Here is a 23,406-nt window from a genome sequence, read left to right on the forward strand (position 1 = left end):
AACAAATATCACTGTGTTTATAAAGATCACCCGACAAATAACTGTATATTATTAAAATGGCAATCTTAAGTAATAAAATGAAAATGTACAATTTGTATGAAATTGTCAGAGTAAGCAGTGTTTATTGACATCATGCAAACATTTTTATCTTGTTCTTAAGAGCTGCTGTTGAACTCATAGCTTCACACGGTTTATTTCTTGAGTCTCCAAATTGTAAATCATCCTGATGAAATGATAATCTTAAAATCGATCCGTACGGCGAATAATTGAAAGCTTTTTTCCATGTTTTTTTTTTTTCTCTCCATAATATTTTTCTTTAGTAGTTTTTTTTTGGAATATTGTGACTGACCTTGAGGACTGGATATTTGGACAATGGCTTCTTTATTACCTTAAATTTTCGGCTTTATTTTGGCATCTGGAACTAACTGAATAACTAAAACAAATTTTGTAATAATTACAAAAAAATCCTTTCAATTTATAAATAAATGTTAGTTGTAATTACATAAATGTATTTTTTTCTGCTAATGTATAATATTGTAATGCAGACATTTATGGAACTTGAACATTCATTTGTCATTAGAATTATTATGGTTGAACTTGTCAATACTTAACACTTTCTGCCTTTTCACTATAGTTTAAGTTTAGCTGTAGGAAATATATACATGACGTTTATTTACCATTTTATTTTTTTCTTTAAACCAAATATTTTCATTGTTATAACTTACCTTGTTGTATGTAAGTACATCTGTAGCCTCAGTGACACTAGGTGACGTTGGGTCCTGTGTACGTCAATTATGACGTATTTATGTAGGTTTGCACATTTTCTGAGATTCAAGATAGCAGTCGAATTTAGGCAATTTTATTGGTGACTTTTTCTTGGATTACATTTTCAATAAGTTGTGTTTCCATGAAATACGAAAAACGTGGTATTTCTGTGAGTAATAACCATTTCACGGTTACTATTCTTCCGATGTCTCACTGGATCTTGAACGCATCACTCAGTCATACGTTTCAGTGGATTCCACTGGAAGTGGTCACGAATTTTTGTGGACAAATTTTTTCCATATTTTTCAGAAGTCCGGCAAAGTAATGGGGACCACGGAGACAAAATATCAATAAACAGATTCACAGTCATCTACCAGGTAAGAAAGTAAATATACACGTAAACAGATAGTTTGTAATGTCGATCCACGACTGAGGGACAGTCTGCACCGCACACAGTGCCAATGGACATTCTCAAAAGGAATCTGTACATTTATAGTTAATAGTATGATGACCTCATAAATCGTCTTACTGTAAATCTCATCTTGTTCATTAAGTTTACTGGACAATAGTGACGTGTCAGTCAAGCAGAATCAGCTGAGTATTTGCAGTTTTTTACTAATATCTCCTCCATATGTGGATCGATTTGGATGAAATTTTAATCACGAGAGTTGTTTGTGACATACCGGTTCAAACAAGACAAACTGTGTTCATAGGTCCTGCCGATGATGTGTTCCAGATAACTTTAGATTTCAAAACTCCGAATTTTCCCAGAACAATAATAATAGAAAATCACTGGTTTGTTCAGCTTTCCCCACATTTTATTTATTTATTAAATATTACAAATTACCCATACTGGATAACTTGATTATCCAACAAACAAGACCTAAAAACAGTTATCACTTCAGATTAAATTTGTGTGAGAATAAAGATTCGTTGAAAATTGTTTGGTCAAGACTTGTCTATATGTTTTGCATTAGTAAAAGATCTGGGTACTTGCCCCATGTAGTTTGTTTAAGCATATGATATTTTTACATCTCCCATAAACTGTCCAATTCCGCACGGAATCCAAGTGAAGAGGTTAAGATTCTGTTGTGACACCCTCAACCCCCTTCTCGTGGTCACAACTTGTGTACAAATCCCTTTACAATACTAATACGACACTTCTCAGATCTAAATTTCAAGGCTCAGGCTTGTAGGAAGATGGTGGACTTGTGCCTTGGTTGGCCTCCTCATTGACTGAGGGTTTTGGAGTAGGTGGGGTGCTGGCAGCAGCAGCAGCTACTGCTGGCTCCTTCTTCACAAGCTCGGGCTCATCCTGGCCTGCGTGGGGGGGGTGCACCAAAACACGGTCAATCAGGCCAAAGTCCTGGGCCTCCATCGGGCTCATGTAGCGGTCCCTCTCCATCACACCCTCTAAGAAAGCAAAGAGATGAGAAAACACTGCTTGATGGTTCTTTATCACAAAGCACCCAGGAATTACTGTTAAGACAGATTTGAAACACAGATGGTCAATTTCACATGAAATGTTTTATGGCATTTTTCCAAAAAGCCAATTGTGATTTTCACATCATGTCAAGTATTGTTAATTTATAGCTTGTTAAATAACTAATTAAAATAATCTGTGGCTAAAAATAAACCTCTTCAGTTTTTTTGTCATGACCATCTTCTCCGGCTTGCTCCACCATGCCCACTCTCCCCAATAAAACTGGTGTGTTTTCAACCCCATCGTCTGTGTCAGAGGACCCTGAAAACGCCACTCAGGTGGTGTGTGGCAGGCAGAACTGCCACAGTGGCGCCTGAACAGGGACTCTGGCATGGGGAAAGGATACAGAAGCAATGTCTGAATATGCACTGGAGCCACCAGCAGGTCAACGGACGGCCACAGCACCAGCTTTCTGCCGACTGGCAGCAGCAACAACCATGGTTGGCCTGCAGCTAGGCAGGGAGGAAGGGAGTCTGCCGTTTCCCCGGAGGAGGGTTGTCCATGGACTGCTATTCCGGTTAACCATGTCCATGTTTTTGTTTAAGGTATGGGAACCCTGTTTCAGGGTCCAGTGTTTTATTATGTTATGGTATAGGAACCCTGTGTCAGTCTGTAGTTTTAGGTATGGGAATCCTCTGGGGGGGGGGGGGTGCTAGGCCTTGGCCAGGGATTATACCTGGTGTTGGGGGCATGTGGTGTGGTTTAAGCAGCCACACCTGTCTTGGGTAATTGGGCCCAGGATCAGGGTGGCTGTGTACCTGTTGCTAGTTAGAGTAATCAACAAAAAAGTAAAACCCCCACCCCCCTCCACACACACACACACACACACACACACACACACACACACACACACACACACTGCTCCGAGCTTGTTCCACCTTGCCCACTCTCCCCATTGCCAGCGTCTGTGTTGCAGGGCCCTGAGAATGCCACTCGGGTCGCATGTGGCAGGCGGAACGACCACACTAACAAGACTAACGTGAGGATTGTCTCCAATTTCCTCAGTTACCACTGGATTACACATCAGTAGGCTCTCTGCACCAAAATACTCAACATGGGCATCGCAATGACAATTCTGCAGTCAATTTGTGGAGGAATTTTGCAACATCATTTGTTCAGGTCCCATGTGGGTGGTAGAGGTGTACATAAAAGCTGTGATGCAATGGGGGAATTCATAGTTAAGACCTTCTTAGCTACAATAGAGACAGACTATGTGCAACTGGAAGATTTTGAACCTTGGTTACCTTACTAACTTAAAAAGAATGCTGGGTCAACTTAATAACCTAATAGCATGGTTGTGGGGTTTCGGTCACCTGGTAAGTTTTCAGTCTGAAGCAAGTTTAAGATCTCCATGATGAATTGAAGAGGATTGATAATGTTGATTGCTGCATGGCCAACTTATAGTGATTATATTTTCTCAACAGACTCTGAAATCTTATCGGAAAGGGCCTTGGAGATTGAGATGGTGGGGTGGCTGAAGACCAACATCTGACCACAGGACTGGGGCGCTGAATATATGGCAGACAGGGCTACCCCAGTGAATCCGTGTGGACGAGCCTATTCGCTGCCAGAAATCTCGACAAGATTATCGACGATTGTTCTATACTCATTGCAGGTTTTACACAGTACAATCATTTTTGCCTTGCATGGCAACTGGTTTGGTAGGGAGGTATTGAAGAAAATGACATTTAAAGAAGCTATTTACAAGCTGGGTCAAGTCTTTCAGCACGAGGCTCCCAGAAAAAAAAGAAACACCCACAGCCTTCTCTCTGAGATGGATGAGGGAGCTACTGTGGGTACATATTTACATGTAAGAAATGTTGTAAATGCTTTTGCCATCAACTACCCCAAGCAATGTTCCCCTGTATGGGAGTCCCTGCGAACAGCTATATACTTAACGGCAGGCTCCAAGTCCCCATCTGTGCGCTTTTTGCATACTGCGCTGAACAGTGTTTCACCTTGAAATGGTGACACTGGTCACTAGCTACATCAGCATGCACACATGTTTTATTTGTATACAGGTACATCTCATAAAATTTGAATACCATCAAAAAGTTCAATATTTTTTGTCACTCATTTCAGAAAATGAAAACCATATATTATGTAGATTAATTTCACGTAGAGTGAAATATTTCAAGCCTTTATTTCTTGAAATTTTGATGATTGTGGCTATAGACAATGAAAACCCAGAATTCCGTGTCTCAGAAAATTAGAATTTGTGAAAAAGTACAATACTGGCAAGTCATGGTGTCACACCCTAATCAGCTAATTAACTCAAAACACCTGCAAAGGTTTCCTGAGCCTTTAAATGGTCTCTCAGGCCGTTTCTCAATACCAAGTACGCAAAGTCCGGACTTGCGGACTTGGTAGTTCAGACTTGGCGAGTTCGGCTCGGGAGTACAGACTCCCGGGGACCATTACCACCGCTTGGTGCAAATGCATTCTGGGATATTTGGCTGTCCCAAGTCCACACAAGTCACCACCGATGCATCCTCGATTAAATGGGCGGAGCAAGTCCACATCCAGGCATTTGGACTGGACTTGGCTTGATGTGGACTTTGAATTGGAACAGTACTTGGGCTGCGACTGATGACGTTTCACAAGTCCACAAGAACACAAGTACAGACAAGAACGCAGATTGAGAAAGGGCTTCAGTCTGGGTCAGGAGGCTACACAATCATGGGGAAAACTGCTGACTTGACAGATGTCCAGAAGACAGTCATTGACACTCTCCAGAAGGAAGGTAAGCCACAAAAGGTCATTGCTAAAAAAGCTGGTTGTTCAGAGTGCTGTATCCAAGCATATTGATAAAAAGTTGAGTGGAAGGAAAAAATGTGGTAGGAAAAGGTGCACCAGCAAAAGGGATAACCGCAGCCGAGAGGATTGTCAAGCAAAATCCATTCAAGAATTTGGGGGAGCTTCACATGGAGTGGACTGAGGCTGGAGTCCGCGCATCAAGAGTCACTACGCACAGACTAATCCTAGGCATGGGCACTTGGCACTCACGCCGGGGGGGCGTCTGGTCGGCTCCGGTGGGGCGGGCCTCCCCCCTTTTTCGGGGCGTGGGTGGGCGTGGGGGTCCTGCTGGCCCGCCCATGGGGCGGGCAGCTCGGGCAGGGTCTCGGTCTGTCACCGTGGGGCCGTGATCCGGACCCGCGGTCCGTGCCTGGCGCCCGTGGCCCAGCTTCTGTGTTGGCGGCTGCGTCTTGTGCCTGCGCCCGGGGGTTGGTTGTATGTGTGTGCCACTGGGGTGCGGGGTCTCCTCGTGCTCCCTGGGACTTGGTCATACTCCTCGGGCTGGGCGTGGGAGTTGCTCCACGGCCCTCTGGCTTCTCTGGGGGCCGGGTGTCTTCCGTGGCCGCAGGGCAGGGTACCGGGGATCTCCTGCAGCCGAGGGTTGTCCATGGAGTTGTGGTGTTTGGGAGGGCTTCGGGGCCCCTTGCGCTGCTTGAAGGCGCCGCGGCATAATACCGACCTTCTACACCAGTACCAATGGGGATAAGTCATGTACACTCACCGGTGGACATATCTCACACACACACACACACACACACACACACACACACACACACACACACACACACACACACACACACACACACACACACACACACACCCCCCCCCCCCCCCCCCCCCCCGGTTGCATTCCTCTCCTTTCCTCCCTCATTTACTGCCATAACTATGACAGGAAGAGGCTATGTGACCCGTTGTAGTTCCAGTTTTCCTGGACTTAATTCAGTTTATCAACACATGTTGTCGTCCAATGTTCATGTTTCTGTGTAAATGTTGTTTGTTTCTATGTTTATTTGTCTCACCGTAGTGATTCTCCCCCTCTTGGAGTAGTGATCAGTTGTTTATAGACCCAAACATGATAAATAGTTCTCTGCAGAGGGGGGTTGGTGGTGGTTCTCTATAACCAAAAACTGTGCTCTTGTCATTCTACACGACATCCACAGGACAGAGTTATTGCAGCAGTTCTTGATGATTTAAGAATTAATAAAGAGTTGCAGTGCAGGTTGAGAACATGAACTCCACTTGCAGACTAACTCTGTCCTGAATGCAATGGCATACAAATACTCTGTGTTGTATGCCCAGCATGCTGACAGCACGGGTTTCAAAAAAAAAAAAAAAAAAAAAAAAAAAAAAAAAGAAAAAAAAAAGTAAATGGTGAGACACTGGTCACTAGCTACATCAGCATGCACACATGTTTTATTTGTATACAGGTACATCTCATGAAATTAGAATATCATGAAAAAGTTCAATATTTTTTGTTACTCATTTCAGAAAGTGAAACCCATGTATTATATTGATTCATTACACACAGTGAAATATTTCAAGCCTTTATTTCTTGAAATTTTGATGATTGTGACTATAGATAATGATGAAAACCCAAAATTCAGTGTCTCAGAAAATTTGAATATTGTGAGAAAGTACAATATTGGAAAGTCATGGTGTCACACCCTAATCAGCTAATTAAGTCAAAACACCTGCAAAGGTTTCCTGAGCCTTTAAATTGTCTCTCAGTCTGGGTCAGTAGGCTACACAATCATGGGGAAAACCGTGACTTGACAGATGTGCAGAAGGCAGTCATTGACACTGTCCACAAGGAGGGTAAGCCACAAAAGGTCATTGCTAAAAAAGCTGGTTGTTCAGAGTGCTGTATCCAAGCATATTCATAGACAGTTGAGTGGAAGGAAAACGTGTGGTAGGAAAAGGTGCACCAGCAAAAGGGATAACCGCAGCCGAGAGGATTGTAAAGCAAAATCCATACAAGAATTTAGGGGAGCTTCACAGGGAGTGGACTGAGGCTGGAGTCAACGCATTCCTCGTGTCAAGCCACTCCTGAACCAGAGACAACGTCAGAAGTGTCTTACCTGGGCTGTGGAGAAAAATAACTGGACTGTTGCTCAGTGGTCCAAAGTCCTCTTTTCAGATGAAAGTAAATTTTGCATGTCATTTGGAAATCAAGGTCCCACAGTCTGGAGGAAAAGTGGAGAGGCACAGAATCCACATTGCTTGAAGTCCAGTGTGAAGTTTCCACAGTCAGTGATGATTTGGGCTGCCATGTCATCTGCTGGTGTTGGTCCACTGTGTTTTCTGAAGTCCACAGTCAACACAGCCATCTACCCGGAAATTTTAGAGCACTTCATGCTTCCTTCTGCTGACAAGCTTTATGGAGATGCTGACTTCATTTTCCAGCAGGACTTGGCACCTGCCCACAGTGCCAGAGGTACCAAAAGCTGGTTCAATGACCATGGACCATGTTACTGTGCTTGATTGGCCAGCAAACTTGCCTGATCTGAACCCCATAGAGAATCTATGGGGTATTGTCAAGAGGAAGATGAGACACCAGACCCCACAATGCAGATGACCTAAGGGCTGCTATCAAAGCAACCTGGGCTTCCATTACACCTGAGCAGTGCCACAGGCTGACCGCCTCCATGCCACACCGCACTGATGCAGTAATTCATGCAAAAGAAGGCCCAACCAAGTATTGAGTGCATAGAAATGAACACACTTTTCAGAAGCCTGACAATTGTTCAAAATATCCTTTTTTTTTATTGATCTTATGTAATACCTCATTTTCATCAAAATTTCAAGAAATAAAGGCTTGAAATATTTCCCTCTATGTGTAATGAATACATATAATATATGGGTTTCACTTTCTGAAATGAGTGACAAAATATTGAACTTTATGATATTCTAATTTTATGAGACGTACCTGTATTGTCTACTCTTCGATATTTCACAACAAAATAATGTCCTAGATCTTCTTGCCCGTTGAGTAAAGGCTTGATTGTGTTCCTCCATCTGCACGTGAACGAACATGCATTGGTGGCTGTTTAATTTTATACAAATTTTGTGTATAACATTAATATGTCCACTGGGAGGCAGTTTCACATTTAGTAAACCACAATTAATAGAAAACAGAAGAAATGTATTTGTTTTTTTCCAAACTTCATAACTCAAAAATATGGATATGCAAATAGAAATCTGCTTCCAAACCTAATGTGCAAGGCATGCTTCTATCTGCAACATTTTCTTTTCCGTTTCGAACCCGCCTGCTGACAGAAGATTGACAATTCAACCAATCAGTGTGTTTGATGCGCAGGACAACACAACGTGTTGCCGAGATTTGGAAGGTATGTGCATCGGCTCATCTGTGACCTACGGGTACGCATGACACCCGTTGCAGCGTCGGTTGTTTATGTGCATCTTTGCAAAAGCATAAACCAGGCTGAAGAAAAAAAGCTGATAATGCCGTGCTGAATATATGTGTGTCCCTGCAAGACAACCTACCGATTGTTTCCAGGGGCTGCCCCGTGTGCTTGGCATAAATGTTGTTGATCTGCCTCTTCAGCTTCAGGATCTCCTCAGCCTGGATGGCGATGTCTGTAGCTTGGCCCTGAATACACAGCATTACATCTGAACCTTATAAAATTTAAAATACAACTATGTTTATTTGAACACACCATGAGTAAATGTCTTCTAAACTTACTGTGTGCAAAAGTTGAGCACGGCTAAAATATTTCTCGCTTGCATGAGAGAAATTGTGTAACTCACCCGTTGCACAAATTGGCTTCACAAATGTTGATCAATGGCAGGCAGTCCACTCTATGGATGCTGAGATTTCAGGCTCTCAGATCTCATACAATGTCTCTCCCCCAGACGTGTCAATCTCCGCTCAATCGCCGTCCCCTGAACTACGCTGCCTATATCCCTCAACTAGTCTAATTTTAGCTTAAGCATGGGTGAAAATTCAGCCATCGCCGTTCAAGCCTGACAAGCCTTGTGGAGTGGGAGCAGTCGCGTTAAGTGATGTTAGTGTAGTTTCTATGGCTTCTTTTAGCAGTTGCTCTGGTGACCGAGTTGCAGCTCCAGGTTATCACATTTATAACAATAGAATGAGAAGTAATCCATGAAGTTAAGGATTAATGTGAATCCTTTATAGTCTGCATTTAAAGTTCACCAATTGCACATACAACGCAGTTAATTGATGGTCCTTAAATTTTGTGGGAGGCTTAGTCAAAAATAAAAACAACAAAAGCTGTGTGTACTTGTTTCTGGCGGAGTTTAAATGAACCAAGTGGATTGTTTTAGGAACAGCTTTCATGTACCTTCATTCATGTATCGGTCAATCAAACGTTCATTTCAATGGAGTTTGGATAAAAGGGGTTGTACCACCCAAGAATATTTCCAGAAATAATACTTTTACACACCTTGAAGCAGGGTTATGTGTTCAAGTCTTTTTAGTAGCATTCTATATTGGTTAACTGATATTAAACAGTTGTATTAGTTAACCAATAACTGTAGACTGAGTTTCCCAATGAAATATTTATTTTTAAGAAAATTAAGAGGTAAAACAAACAATTCACTCATCTTGTCTGTCCTTCCATCCTCTAAAAGCAGCCATTTGACAGTTATTCCCAAAAATAAATGGTGCCTTACCCTGGCCCCTCCAGAGGGCTGATGCACCATAATCCGGGCGTTGGGCAGTGAATGCCTCATGCCAGCTGTGCCTGCCGCCAGCAGTAAACTGCCCATGCTAGCGGCCTGGCCCACACACCATGTGGAGATGGGATTAAGGATGTACTGCATTGTGTCGTAGATGGCCAAGCCTGCTGTCACCACGCCACCTGGAGGTTGGGGGGTAATAGTGGTGAAAGAGTGGAAGGAAGAGCATAAGCAAGGGGGAAATCATTCACTTTAAAGAGCCTCTAAAATTGCAAGTTTTTGTCTCCCACGCGCTTCTTTTTTGAAAAAAATGCTCAGGAGGAGGGTGGGGTTCTGATATACAGGCAGTTCTAGAGGGGTGTGGATTGTAGAACAGGCCCCTCATCAGTTGAACTGATATTAGCTCTTGAAATACTTACTCTCTTCTGTTTGCAATAACATGACAACAATCCCACAGCATCCATTGCCATTACTTCGGTTTAATAGTTGAGTGTAAGTAGGGATTTTTCCATTAAGAATTTTAATGATACTAGTCATGTTGCTCCCTTCTTAGACAAATCCCGCTTTTCAGAACCAGAATTGGTTGGTAACCATGGACACAACTACTATAAACAATGATATTTCTGATTTAACTTGTTTTTGTAGTTTGGTTTGATAATATTGATAAAAATGTATAATGAACAACCATTATTTTTGAGCAAAATGTGATTTTGAATAAAGTCCCCGTTTAAAGCACCTGCTTGGTGCTTATGGTTTTGTCTATAAAATTGAAGTGACATTTCTTCCGGTTTTTCCTTCAGACTTAAAACTAAAAGTTACGTTTTTACATTTCAAACTTTAAAAACAGTATTCAAGTATAGCTCTTCATGTTTCTGGCAGCCAAGTACTTCACTTATCCCAAATGTCCATTGTTCGCCACAGAGGTTCTAAACTATACTTCCTGTTCTCGTATTTTACCTGGACTGTTGATATACATGTGGATGGTCTTGTTGTTGCTCTCCGACTGGAGAAATAGCAGCTGGGCAATAACCAGACTTGCTATAGAGTCGTCTATCTAACCAGAAAGAAGGTAAAAGAGAAAATCAACATAACATATAAATATTGTCTGAGGTGACATGGGAAATATGTAGATATTGGAGATTACACTTACAGGTCCCATTACACAGATTATCCTCTCTCTCAGCAGGCGAGAGTAGATGTCATATGCTCTCTCCCCTCTCCCCTAAAAGAAAAAAAAGAGCAAATTTTAGAATCTTTCGCAGTTTGAGCTTTGTTTTAATGCTAAATTAAATTAATGCTGTCAGCTGGCAAGGCATACAACGGAGGGTATTTGTATACCATTGCATCCAAGACAGAGTGGAGTTCAAATTCTCAACCGGCAACGCCAATTTTTTATTAATCATCAAGAACCACTTTACTCTGTCCTTTTGAATGACCTGTGGAATGTCAAGAGCTCAGCATTTCTTTTATACTTTTGTGGCTTTGTGACAGGATCTTCTTGCTGTGAGGCAGCAGTGCAATGGACCGTGCCACTGTACCCACATTGGCTGATATTCATCTTGTTGACTGCAATTGGCCTATCGGCAAATAAGATGACATTCATCCGATGGCAGGGGCTGATGTTTATCCAGAGTTTCCCACATTTGGGAGCTGACGGTCGTTCAGGTGGTAGTTGAGACAGCTGGTTCCTCATGTATATTGCACTCTTCTTAAAAAATACTTCCACATGACTAAAAAGATGAACAAAAGTGCTTACTTCAAGTTCCACAGGTAACAAAATATGTCCACAACGAAATCCAAAGAGTAAATACAAAGTTAATTAATAATTCCTTAAATAACACAACTACTGTAAGAAACCTGTGTTGCTCAGCCTCTAAAACACCACGACTCCCCTGGCCCATTAAAGAAGAAAGATGACTCAAAGAGCTAGCAGAGCGTGTTTTAGCACGGGTGGCTGGAGCTAAACCCTGTTAGTGTGTATGTGAAAAAGTACGAGGCTTCAGAAAGGACAAAAGGGTCAAATCACAGCTTTGACTATGGGAACTATAGAGGGACAAAAAGGGTAAAAGTGCAATGACTTTGTTTTTGGAATAATGGAACGTAAGGAAGGACTAAAGGCTTCGTACGTTTTTCCAATTGTAAACATCATTACCAGTACAGTTTTTGTGAACCTGTGTCATCTTTGTAAATATAATTTCTACGTATAATCTCTCTCACACACACACACACACACACACACACACACACACACACACACACACACACACACACACACACACACACACACACACACACACACACACACACACACACACACACACACACATCAAGGAACTCGGAAGCTACCGGTAAGTGCCCCAAGAAAATTATTCCCTACACCATCACACCACTGCCACCAGCCTAGAGTGTTGACACGAGGCAGGTTGGGTTAATGGATTTATGCTGTTGGCGCCGAATTCTGACCCTAACATCTGTGTGCCTCGAGCAATTGAGATGCAGAGCAGGCTATGTTTATCCAGTCTTTAACTGTCCAGTTTTAGTGAGCCTGTGCCCACTGAAGCCTCAGCTTTCTGTTCTTGGCTGACAGAAGTGACGCCCTACGTGGTCTTCTGCTGTTGTAGCCCATCCGGCTCAAGATTCTACGTGTTGTGCATTCTGAGATGTCTGCTCACCACAAAGTGGTTATCTGAGTCACCGTAGCCCGTCTGTCAGCTTAAACCAGTCTGGCCATTCTCCGTTGACCTCTTTCATCAACAAGGCATTTCCGTTCGCAGAACTGCCGCTCATTTGATGTTTTGTGTTTTTCCACACCATTCTGAGTAAACGCGAGAGATCGTTGTACATGAAAATCCCAGCAAATCAGCAGTTACAGAAATACTTGGCACCAACAATCATGCCACGATCGAAACACTGAAATGCCGCCCCCGTAAGCATTAACTGAAGCAGCTGACCCATATCTGCATTCCTCACGATTTTGAATGAAGATTTAATTGTCACACAGCACAGCACAGCACAGCACAGCACAGCACAGCACAGCACAGCACAGCGCGCACGCTTTGGATGGTGCCGGGGAAATGAGGCCTCTGCATTTAACCCATCCATGGCTTGTTCTTCCTCCGGGGGCGCAGCCAGGACCAGTGGGCAGCATTCGTGGACACGCCCGGGGACCTGGTGACGAATGTCCTTCGCTGGTCAGACGATGATGTGTGCATGTTTTTGGTGGGGGTCCTTACTGACGTTAGGTGGAGGAAACCCCATGTAAGCACGGGGAGAACATGCAAACTCCACACAGAAAGGTTCCTATTTGGGAGATAACCGGCCCAGAGCACAGTGCCAACAGCGCCCCAACCATTTAAAAACAGATTCAATTCAATCACAGTTCATTTACATAAAATAAAAGCATCTGGAAAAGGAGTTGAAAGTGCATCTGGTACAATGCCATGAAAAATTGCTCTGCAACCTCTCATTTTGTGCTGGAAATTTGCACAAGCTGTGCTGGACAACAGTGTCTTCAGTAATTATGTGAACATAAAAACATGACCTTGAAGTAAAAATGCGTTATTTCAGATTTCATTTTTGCATTATTTCATTTATATATCATTCACTCCTTGAATTATGGGTTAAAAAACACAACAACAGGGCCTAATTTAAGTACTTTTACATTTAATTTACAACAGATGTGAACATTTATTTAGATTTAATTACAAAAGTCTTTCTCCTCTCAATTTTATTTATGCATTCTGAAGTTTTACTCATGTTTTATAATGTAGATTCCGGTTAACAATGGTGTTCGGTTAAAGACTGGCAGTACACTCTAGGCTACACCGGTGATATGCTTGACGGTTACAATGATGAGATGCTTGATGGTGAGACACCACACGCGCAGCCGTATTGTACACAGCGCACAATACAGACTGGGCACACAGCTGGTCGTAAGCCCAAACAGTCGTTAAACATGTAGGTTATTAAGTGAGGAGTACCTGTATAGGATTTTACAAGCTTGGGCTATATAAGGCCAATGTTAAATACAGCTGGATAGTTATCTTTTGTAAAATGCAGTGCTTACCGTCTGCTCCACAACAATCGGTATAAGTGGACTCCTCCAACAGGAACTTTGGTGGATGGACCTGCTACATTTCAGTGCTGAAACTCCACATCGCAATAGACTCTGAGGGGGAGCAAAACAGAAAAAAGAATAATTCTCAAAAAACATGTACTCCTCACTTAACGACCTACAGTACCTGTTTAAGGTAAACTCAAGCTGCACTTTTTTAATGAAGCACTTTCTATTAAGAAGCACATCTGATGGAAATAAGAATATTTATTATTAGAGTACTTATTGTTTATAATCCCACCAGTTCAATGTGGAAATTGATAATAAATATTGTTGAAATATTATTGGATTGTACTTAATTTGATTTGACAGTCAGTTGTTGATTACATACAGACGTTGATACAACTACCAAACTACTTCAATATGACACTGAATCATAAATAAATTAGACATTATGATGTTCTTGGCCTTTGTTTGAGGGAATTTTCTCTAACTGGACCTCTTTGAATTTAATAACCCTGCTCTAGACTCAAATTCTATTGGAAAGACAAGAACCCGAGAATTTCACTAGCAACACTACAGAAAAACAGAATGTGGAGGCCTAGCAGCCCCAAACTTCAGATACTACTATTTTGCAAACCATCTTCAATTTATACTTAAATGGTTACAACCAAAGCAACAATTGGGCCAAGGATGGCGAGACATTCAACAAACAGAATGTCAGGATTTATCAATATATCTCCCATTCTTTACTGAATCTATAAAGAAACATAATTGCTTTAAAAATCCATTCATTACAACATGTCAGCCTGGTGGAAATTCAACAAACTCAGTGGTCAGACTCTTTCCAATTAAATTCTCCAATCTGGCAAAACCCAGATTTTCTGGTTAAAACTATAACTAATGTGGAACACATTTTTGAAAAAAATTCTTATATCCTTTCCAACCTTAACCCAAAAGGTATAATATCAGTGGCCACAGCTTCCTTCAACTACAGCACTCTAAAAGTTTAAATCAAATTGACGAACAACATATTACAACCACCTCCGATGATTGTACATCTCACTCGTATCGGTCATTCAAAAAAACAAAAAAAAATAAAGTACAATTTAAAAAAAAATCCCTTTTCCAGAATATACAAACTTTTATTTAAAACAGATGACACTTTACCTTAACCTACCATAGAATGGGAAAGACACATTGCTGTTTCCACTAATATCAACCTGATGAAGCATATTTGCAACAACACCTTTGCTATGAACAGCAATTCCAAAATGCAACTCATCCAATACAAGATTTTGCACAGAGCGCATATCACCCAACACAAAATGTTCAAAATGGGTTTGCTGGATGAAGACATTTGTTCTTATTGTTCACTTAAGACCAGAGATGGCATTAAAGTTCATGCCATCTGGCTCTGCCCACCTATCCAAACATTCTGGACCAACATCACCAAGAAGCTATCAACCCTTCTGGGCCACAGCATTCCAGTTTCCCCGTCTACATGTCTTCTCGGCGACCTCTCCTCAGTTGAACCACCAACCGATTTTGATCACCTTAACAATTGCCAATAATATTACTCAATTGGAAAAACAGATAATCTCATTGGTTACATTTATTAATCAATTGCATCTCAATGGGGGGGGGGGGAAACCCCATTGGCAATATCCTAAAACATGGTTGATTCATCTAAATTAAATATTGGCTACTTTTATAGCTGAAATAACTCCATCCATTAATACTTGAGTCTTCTTAATTCGGGGAAACATTGTGGTGTTTTGGGGCATGTGGGGTCTCGGGTCTGACCGGGGCTCTCGGTTGGGCGATTAAAGTTAATTTCTAAAAGCCATTCAGACCGACCGGGGAACCACGCCTCACACCTTGGATATTTTCTATGCAATTTTATTTTACTTAAAATAACTGAAATATCGCAACCAATTTAAATCGTAATAATGTATCGCAAAACTCTCCATATCTTGCGTTTCTGCACCGCAGGAACTTATTTCATAGTTCTAAGAACTTTTTTGTTGGAACCGTCCCTTTTATTGCGTCCACCCTGCAGCAATTACTGTAGGAACTATGGTTGTTCTTATAACTCCATTTTGAGCAACTAATTTCACTCACTATTCACAGGCTGGAACTGACAGCACAAGAGGAAAATTCAGTAATGCAAGTGCTGGTGATGGGTCAAGACCTAGGTCCACGGTCCCTCGGACTGATATGCGTCGCTCTGGGAGGTGACCAGCCCATGTACATTCAGCAGTAATAAAATGACAAATCACAATAAAAAGATTATATTTTTTTATTGTGATGTCACACACACACACACACACACACACACACACACACACACGGGGGAAATCAAATATTCAGTTTACTATCATACAGTGTTGTCAAGGGCGTGCACACCTTTATTAGGTACACCTTGCTAGTACCGGGTTGGAGCCCCTTTTGCCTTCAGAACTGCCTTAATTCTTCGTGGCATAGATTTAACAAAGGTATTGGAAGCATTTCTCAGAGATTTTGGTCCATATTGACATGACAGCATCACGCAGTTGCTGCAGATTTGTTGGCTGCACATCCATGATGAGAATCTCCTGTTCCACCACCTCCCAAAGGTGCTCTTTTGGATTGTGATCTGGTGACTGGAGGCCATTGGAGTACAGTGAACTCATTGTCATTGTCATGTTCAAGAAACCAGTTTGACATTATTTGAGTTTTGTGACATGGTGCATTATCCTGCTGGAAGTAGCCATCAGAAGATGGGTACACTGTGCTCAAAAAGGGATGACATGGTCAGCAACATCAGGTATGCTGTGGTGTTTAAACAATGCTCAATTGGTACTAAGGGCCCAAAGTGTGCCAAGAAAATATCCCCCACACCATTACACCACCAGCCTGAACCGTTGATACAAGGCAGGATGAATCCATGTTTTTTTATGCCAAATTCTGACCCTACCATCTGACCCTTCCCAATCTTTTATTGTGGCACGGTGGCGCAGTGCATTGCACTGCTGCCTCACAGCAAGAAGGTCCTGGGTTCGATTCCCGCCTGGGGCACTGTTGGCACCGGCTCCGGCGGGTTATCTCCCAAATAGGAGCCTTTCTGTTTGCATGTTCTCCCCGTGCTCACATGGGGTTTCCTCCACCTCACGTCAGTGAGGTGGAGGAAAGGTGCACTGCACGACCAGCGATGGACATTTATCACCTGGTCCCCGGGCGCGTCCACGCATGCTGCCCACTGCTCCTGGCTGTGCCCCTGGAGGAAGGACAACCTGAGCCTGAACAGATTGTAGCCTTAGTTTCCTGTTCTTAGCTGACAGGAGTGTCACCCGGTGTGGTCTTCTGCTGCTGTAGCCCATCTGCTTCAGGGTTCCACATGTTGTGCGTTCAGAGATGGTATTTTGCATACCTTGGTTGTACCGAGTGGTTATTTGAGTTACTGTTGCCTTTCTATCGTCTCAAACCAGTCTGCCCATTCTCCTCTGACATCAACAAGGCATTTTCGTCCACACAACTGCTGCTCACTGGATATTGTCCTCTTTTTCGGACCATTCTTTGTAAACCCTAGAGATTTAGAGGTTGTGCGTGAAAATCCCAGTAGGTCAGCAGTTTCTGAAATACTCAGACCAGCCCGTCTGGCACCAACAACCATGCCACGTTCAAAGTCACTAAAATCCCCTTTCTGATGCTCGGTTTGAACTTCAGCAAGTCATCCTCACAATGTCTACATGTAATGAGTTGCTGCTATGTGATTGGCTGGTTAGTTATTTGTGTTAACAAGCAATTGCGCACACACACACACACACACACACACACACACACACACACACACACCAGTTGGAGTGTTTCCAGCACCTTGTTAAATCCATGCGACAAAGAATTTAGGCTGTTGCAGAGGCAACGGTCCTACCAAGTACTAGAAAGGCCACTGAGTGTATATGTTTGATTTTGGTTGTTTGTGCCTTCCAGGTGCACTGCCCACCACAGCCCCGAGCCCGACCTCCTAGTGCCCCACATACTGTACCTAAAAGGGATTTTGTCAACTATTGTAGGAGCCATGAATTGGTTTGCTATTAATTGATTTATTATTATCAGGTTTATTGTATATGAATTTATTATGAATTATTATGATTATGTTTTGGGTTATATTTGGTCAATGAATGAATTTACTATCACGTGTGTGGGATGAATGATTGACAGGCATATGGGCGTCACTTAAAAAGGCACCAGCTGATCTCCTGCTGATAATCAGAGTGAGAGGGGGTGTTTGGGGAACCCACACTTTCGTTGACCGCTTTAGTTTGAGCGCTTTAGTTTGATTTCGTTTATTTGTTTTGATCGCTGTATTATGAGTTAAAGGCACCGTTTATTTAAGTTTCCTTATGTTGATTTAATAAACACCCTTAAAGGCATTCGTTGAATTCAGCGCATCAACATTTGTTTGTTTGGAAGCGCGTCGGACAATAGGCCCCTTATCATCGCCTCTCAGCGGCTTATTTAGTTTGTTTTGGAGTCGCATACAACTATTTTAAGAAAACGTTCTGCCTGCTTGAAATGGCCCTGGACCCCATACATTGTATGGTCTCAATGTCATTGTTATGTAGTGCGTGTTTCCGCACGGAGGGGTTTGAGAGACGCGCAGCCTAGTTGGAGTGACGCAAACGTGTAAAGCGACATTATACAGAGACGACAGAGCAAAAATCTGATAAGAGATGACTGACAGCTGTTACATTAAGACCGGTTCTATGTCCATTTAAGAAACATGCACAGAGAAGACATCCGAGTCTTTCCGTCCCCGTTATAGGAACTCTGTGCATCCATTACTCATCCACGGTCCGCGTTCATTAACGGACTTGTGTTCCCACTTGGTGGTATGATGAAACACTCATTTGTCACCTGGAAGACGGCGACCTTTGCTGACACCATCCTCCATACTGAACAGGCCTATGAGACACACCAAAGGGACAAAGACCGCAGACAAGATCAAAAGAAACAACGTGAGTCCCAGACCCAGATGACCATGCTCGCACAGGCCATCACTCGTGGTCAGCAGAGTCCATCACAGCCTCAGCAGAACACCCTAGGCAAGATCCGACGAGGCGGGGGATTCAAGCCGCAACACCTTTTTTTTTTTTTTTTTTCCCCCCCCCCGACTCTGTGAGGTAAGTACTGGAGGTAAGTTATGGTAAAGTGTCATTCAGGAGGATTTAGATGTATATTTAATACAACACAGATAATGAATCCAATCCCTTAGCGGCCGCCTGCGCGAGCGCCGCGTGTCGATTACGCACATTCGAGTATTTGTCGAGCTTATAGAGCTTGTGCGTAATCACCGGGTGTCATGACATTTCACTGCATATATGTACGACCGTATGTGTATGTATGTGACAAATAATCTCTTGAACTTGAATTTAAGGAAATCACGAGGAATACACAGGGGACGCCCTTTCTATGGGTTTCGCCCTGATCCTGAAAGGGTCAAAAAATACCAAAATGGTAGCTCGGTGGCTGCGTATCTACTATAGACCATGAGTACCTTGAAACTTGATATGCAAACGTTCTAAATCGCGCTCCACCAACACTGCCAGTAGGCACATACCGGAACGCCATAACTAATTTAGTACAGTAATACATTACACGAGTTCAAAATAGTTACCTGGGTCGCCTTAACTTTTAACTTACATAATACCACATAGCAGGGCTTTAACATCCGATATAGTACATTTGACCACGTCTTTAACACGCAAACATTAATATTTATGGTAGGACGAAGTGTGTTTTAACACTTAATGCAAATCAAATCAAGAAGTGTTCAATTTGCGGATTATAATACTCACTTGTACGGGCATCTCTGCGCTACACACAAACCCCTCCCCGTGCGTGACCCCTTACGCCGGAAGTGATTTTTATTGCTTCTTCTTCTTCTTCTTCTTCTTCTTTTTCTTCTTCTTCTTCTTTGATTTTTAGGCGGCGTCTAAGTGATTGCATTTGCGCCCACCTCTGGGTGGTTGTCCGTAATTTCCCTCTGTGGGTGGAAAAAAGGCTTCCTTCTTTCTTTCTTACTCTTCAAATTGTTGTATAAATTGTTCACTTTGATCTGTACAACTTTAACACTTTTACATGGCCATGTGTATAATTGTAGTGCCTGAGGTAATACCACCTGGGAATTACATGATGGCACAATCCAACGGATCCAATACATTTAGGCAATTTCATAAATAAAGCATTTAAAAAAAACACCTTTTAGTTCAGCATGTTGTGAAAATGTACAAAACATAGAATATATAAACATGGTTGCGCTTGTTGTGCTTGGGAAGCGTGTAACCTTTTCTGTACAACAGCAATAGCGCCCTCTCATGGGACAGAGCCAGACGGTGAGTTAAACATATTTTGAGTTTTTGACATGTGTATTTTTAAGTTAATCAACAATAAAGCAATGTGCTTATTTTCAATGGTTTAAAAACTACTGTCGGAGCCGCCTGATACTGCCTGTGAGGGTAAGGATCTCGTTTCGTACATTTTGAACTATTCGGTGGCGGAAATACACACGCGAAAATAATAAATATGCAACATAAATAAATAAAATATATATAAAAAAAATATTTACAGGAGGTGGCGGTGTGTCCGATATCAATTCCGTGTTAATGTTAATTATGTTGTAGTCCCCCCACCCCCCTTTCCCCACGCATACACAGAACGGCGGGATCCCATTGGAGAAGACTGGATGCGAGCGCCACACTGACTCGGGCCGATCTTCTACCTCCAGATCGAAGATGGCGATGTCGGTGTTTCCCGGCGTGCGACTCCTCTCAATCGGGGACGCGAACGGAGACATACAGCGGCACTCTGAGCAACAACCCCTGCGCTTAGAAGTGAAAACCACGCAAGACGCCGCGTTGATCAATCTCTCCAATGGTGAGTGAGAGCCTTTTTACGACACGGTTTTCCGGACCGTTGGCTTGTCGGCTAGTAATGCTAATACGACTCAAGGCTAGCATATTCGTGTGCGGCGTTAGCTGGGCTAGTGGGAGAACCGACGTTAGCGTGGAAGCGCCTTGTCCCCCGGCTCACCACTAACCACGCTGCCTCAAAGCCGGGTGATTTCCGTTAGCTAATTTGGTTTTCGGGCTCATTTTCCTATTGTATACGTTACGTTGTGGACCTTACCAATGGGAAAAACAAGCTTTAGCACTGTGCTGGCTTTAGCTACTACTAATACGGAATACGTTGCTAATGAAACGTGACTGGTGATAGCATATTACCAGCCAGATTCAAGCAACGGGGGCACTAGAAAACCGGACCGCGACGCATGTCATCTATAAGACTTTCACTTGCTTCGTGGCTAAAGTTAGCAAGTTTCCAATTCTTTTTTGTGGGACAAAGTGGTCTCCTGGCGCCGTTCACCGCTTTTATAGTTAAGTGTTACCGACGCACCCCGCATCAGTCTTCGAATTTCGGAACGTTCGAATAATTCGCTCGTTGGTGTTCAAGAAAGGACCCCCCCAAGCGCTGGCCCGCGTTGCGCATTCATCTTTGTTCTCAAGGAACAATAGCGGGGTCCCCTGCCGCCTCCTGCTCGGGTGCGTATACCGCCGGGATTCTCCACCTACTCTTTTGGATTCCGTGCTATTCCCTGTTTTAGACTCGACCAACAACTTGTACAACCCCGAGACCGCCTTCTCGATATTTTAATAACGATTTTAACTCACTATAATTACTACTCAATCACTTATAATGAAATACATCAACATGACCTATAACAATAATCAGATCCTGTTACTTATCCATTCCTGAACAGCGGCTTCGCTAAATACGTCTCTTGTAATAGCTATTAAACAGCAGTGAATTTATTAGATACTTAAGCACTGATACATGCCTCGAAGAGTTGTAAACTAACTGTAAACAGAAATAAATTATTTACTCTTAAAATGTATTAATTAATTATTGATTTCGAATAGGTGGTTGTTTTGTTTTGCACAGAAAATTACTAAGGTGCATGTGCACCATTGTCGGTATGTCGACGTGCATATTTTTGAAAATATGATATCTTGGATAAGGTTTTGTACATGTGTTTCCATCACAATGATGACGTCGAAGTGACATTTTAAGTTGGTTGGTTGATTATTGCAGCTCGAGTGCGAACGTGTTAATTATTAAGATATTGTCTCTTTTCTAACTTAATACAAAACAGAAAAATATAAATGACCTTTTGACCACTGGCATGAAGAAACTAGAATTAAGAGACTATATGATGACTAGAATTCGTATTTTGTATCTTTAAAAAAATGGGTATATGCACAGAACATTTACAATGTGACTACAATCTACAATATTCTGTAGTTGGTGATGATCCATGTTAGTATTTTAAAGGCAAAATAAAACATCAGCATCTTTATGAAATGTAAAAAATGTATGGCTTTATAGCGTTATGGCAGCTCTATTATTTATATATATATATATATATATATATATATATATATATATATATATATATATATATACACACACACACACACTTTATTGTGAGCATGTATATGTATCTATGGCACTTTAATGTAATGATTGCATAACATTGTATGTTTATTGTTTTAGATAGGTTAAAGACAATATTTGTGTTGAGTTAGCAAGTTTTTCCTGTATATTTATTCACATTTTGGTTAGTCAAACACTCCAGTGGCCCAGAGGCCTGACATTACTATGGCCTACAAATAACTAATATTCTACTGTACTTTGTTCGTGTCCACCTCCCTGTCGGTTTATACTGATATATTACTGGCTTTGGTATTTGATTCATTTTGACATTCAAAATACACAAAGTTACTGAAGAAAAACACATCACTGCTACTTCGTTGAGACCAACTTTACAAATTTCCTCATCTGGATGTATTCTCTGCCTCTGTTTGATCATGTGCTTTAAAACCAAAGTGTTGCCACTCTTGGAAAGGGATGTTTCTCTTGGAAACAGATTTGTCTGCCATTGTAGTGAGAGATAATATTAAGGGAACAGAAGACTTGCACATTTGTATCGCAGTAAAATTAATATTATTGGATCAGGTGAAGTAATTATTTTCCATTGTTGCGACACAATTATTTTACAATGTCATTTAACAGCGATGATCCAATTGAAAGCATTTACTATGCTATAAGCCACAGTGTTCTAGAACACTCTTTTAGAATTATTTTCTTAGAATCTTCTAATGCGTTTAGTTTTGTATGAGTTGTGAATGATAATTATTTGGGCTCTCTTTTTACTTTAACATCTGTACTAATCGTCAATGTTAATCAATAATGTCAATGCATGTAATAGGAACTCCTGTTAATGACGTGTGGTTTTTTTTGACATCTGTCTAAACCATATCCCCTCTTACCTTAGGAGAGGATACATGCGTGTTCAAATGCTCGGTCTCCCGGGAGACGGAGTGCAGTCGTGTGGGGAAGCAGTCTTTCATCATCACCCTGGTTTGCAACAGCGTACTGCTACAGTTTGCCTCACCAGCAGGTACCCACCATCCCACCCCTATCAAGCACAATGTCACTTTAAACCATCTGTTTATCTGTTCTGTTGCCTGTGGTTACGTTTGTTCTCTGGTCCACTGATGCGCTATATATATCTTTACAATTGGAATTGATTTCTATTTTATTTTTA

The 23,406-nt window shown here is 42.0% G+C and overlaps 2 protein-coding genes across 3 annotated transcripts in view; one reads left to right on the forward strand and one right to left on the reverse strand.

Moving 5' to 3' along the window:
- Positions 1 to 640: 640 nt before the first annotated feature.
- On the reverse strand, positions 641 to 19,685 carry clpp (caseinolytic mitochondrial matrix peptidase proteolytic subunit). Of its 2 annotated transcripts, none has more exons than XM_080009720.1 (7): positions 18,657 to 18,698; positions 13,770 to 13,871; positions 10,854 to 10,925; positions 10,661 to 10,757; positions 9,698 to 9,885; positions 8,549 to 8,654; positions 641 to 2,178 (listed from the first exon to the last, which is right to left on the reverse strand). In XM_080009720.1, exons 1-7 carry the CDS (start codon positions 18,684 to 18,686, stop codon positions 1,943 to 1,945), a joined length of 831 nt encoding a protein of 276 aa, XP_079865846.1. In that variant the 5' UTR covers positions 18,687 to 18,698; the 3' UTR covers positions 641 to 1,942. The 2 variants fall into 2 exon arrangements, with proteins under 2 accessions (XP_079865846.1, XP_079865847.1); XM_080009721.1 differs by lacking the exon at positions 18,657 to 18,698 and adding an exon at positions 19,598 to 19,685 and having other exon boundaries at positions 646 to 2,178.
- An 834-nt stretch (positions 19,686 to 20,519) lies between these two features.
- The window catches only part of carm1 (coactivator-associated arginine methyltransferase 1), a 32,379-nt gene continuing 29,492 nt past the window's right edge, over positions 20,520 to 23,406 (forward strand). The window contains exons 1-2 of the mRNA XM_080009202.1: positions 20,520 to 20,675; positions 23,134 to 23,259. Of these exons, the coding sequence (XP_079865328.1) occupies positions 20,534 to 20,675; positions 23,134 to 23,259 (268 nt within the window). The 5' untranslated portion in view covers positions 20,520 to 20,533. The remainder of the gene's footprint in view (positions 20,676 to 23,133; positions 23,260 to 23,406) is intronic.

The sequence above is a fragment of the Zeus faber genome (assembly GCF_960531495.2).
Source record: "Zeus faber genome assembly, chromosome: 11".
Classification (NCBI taxonomy): Eukaryota; Metazoa; Chordata; class Actinopteri; order Zeiformes; family Zeidae; genus Zeus; species Zeus faber.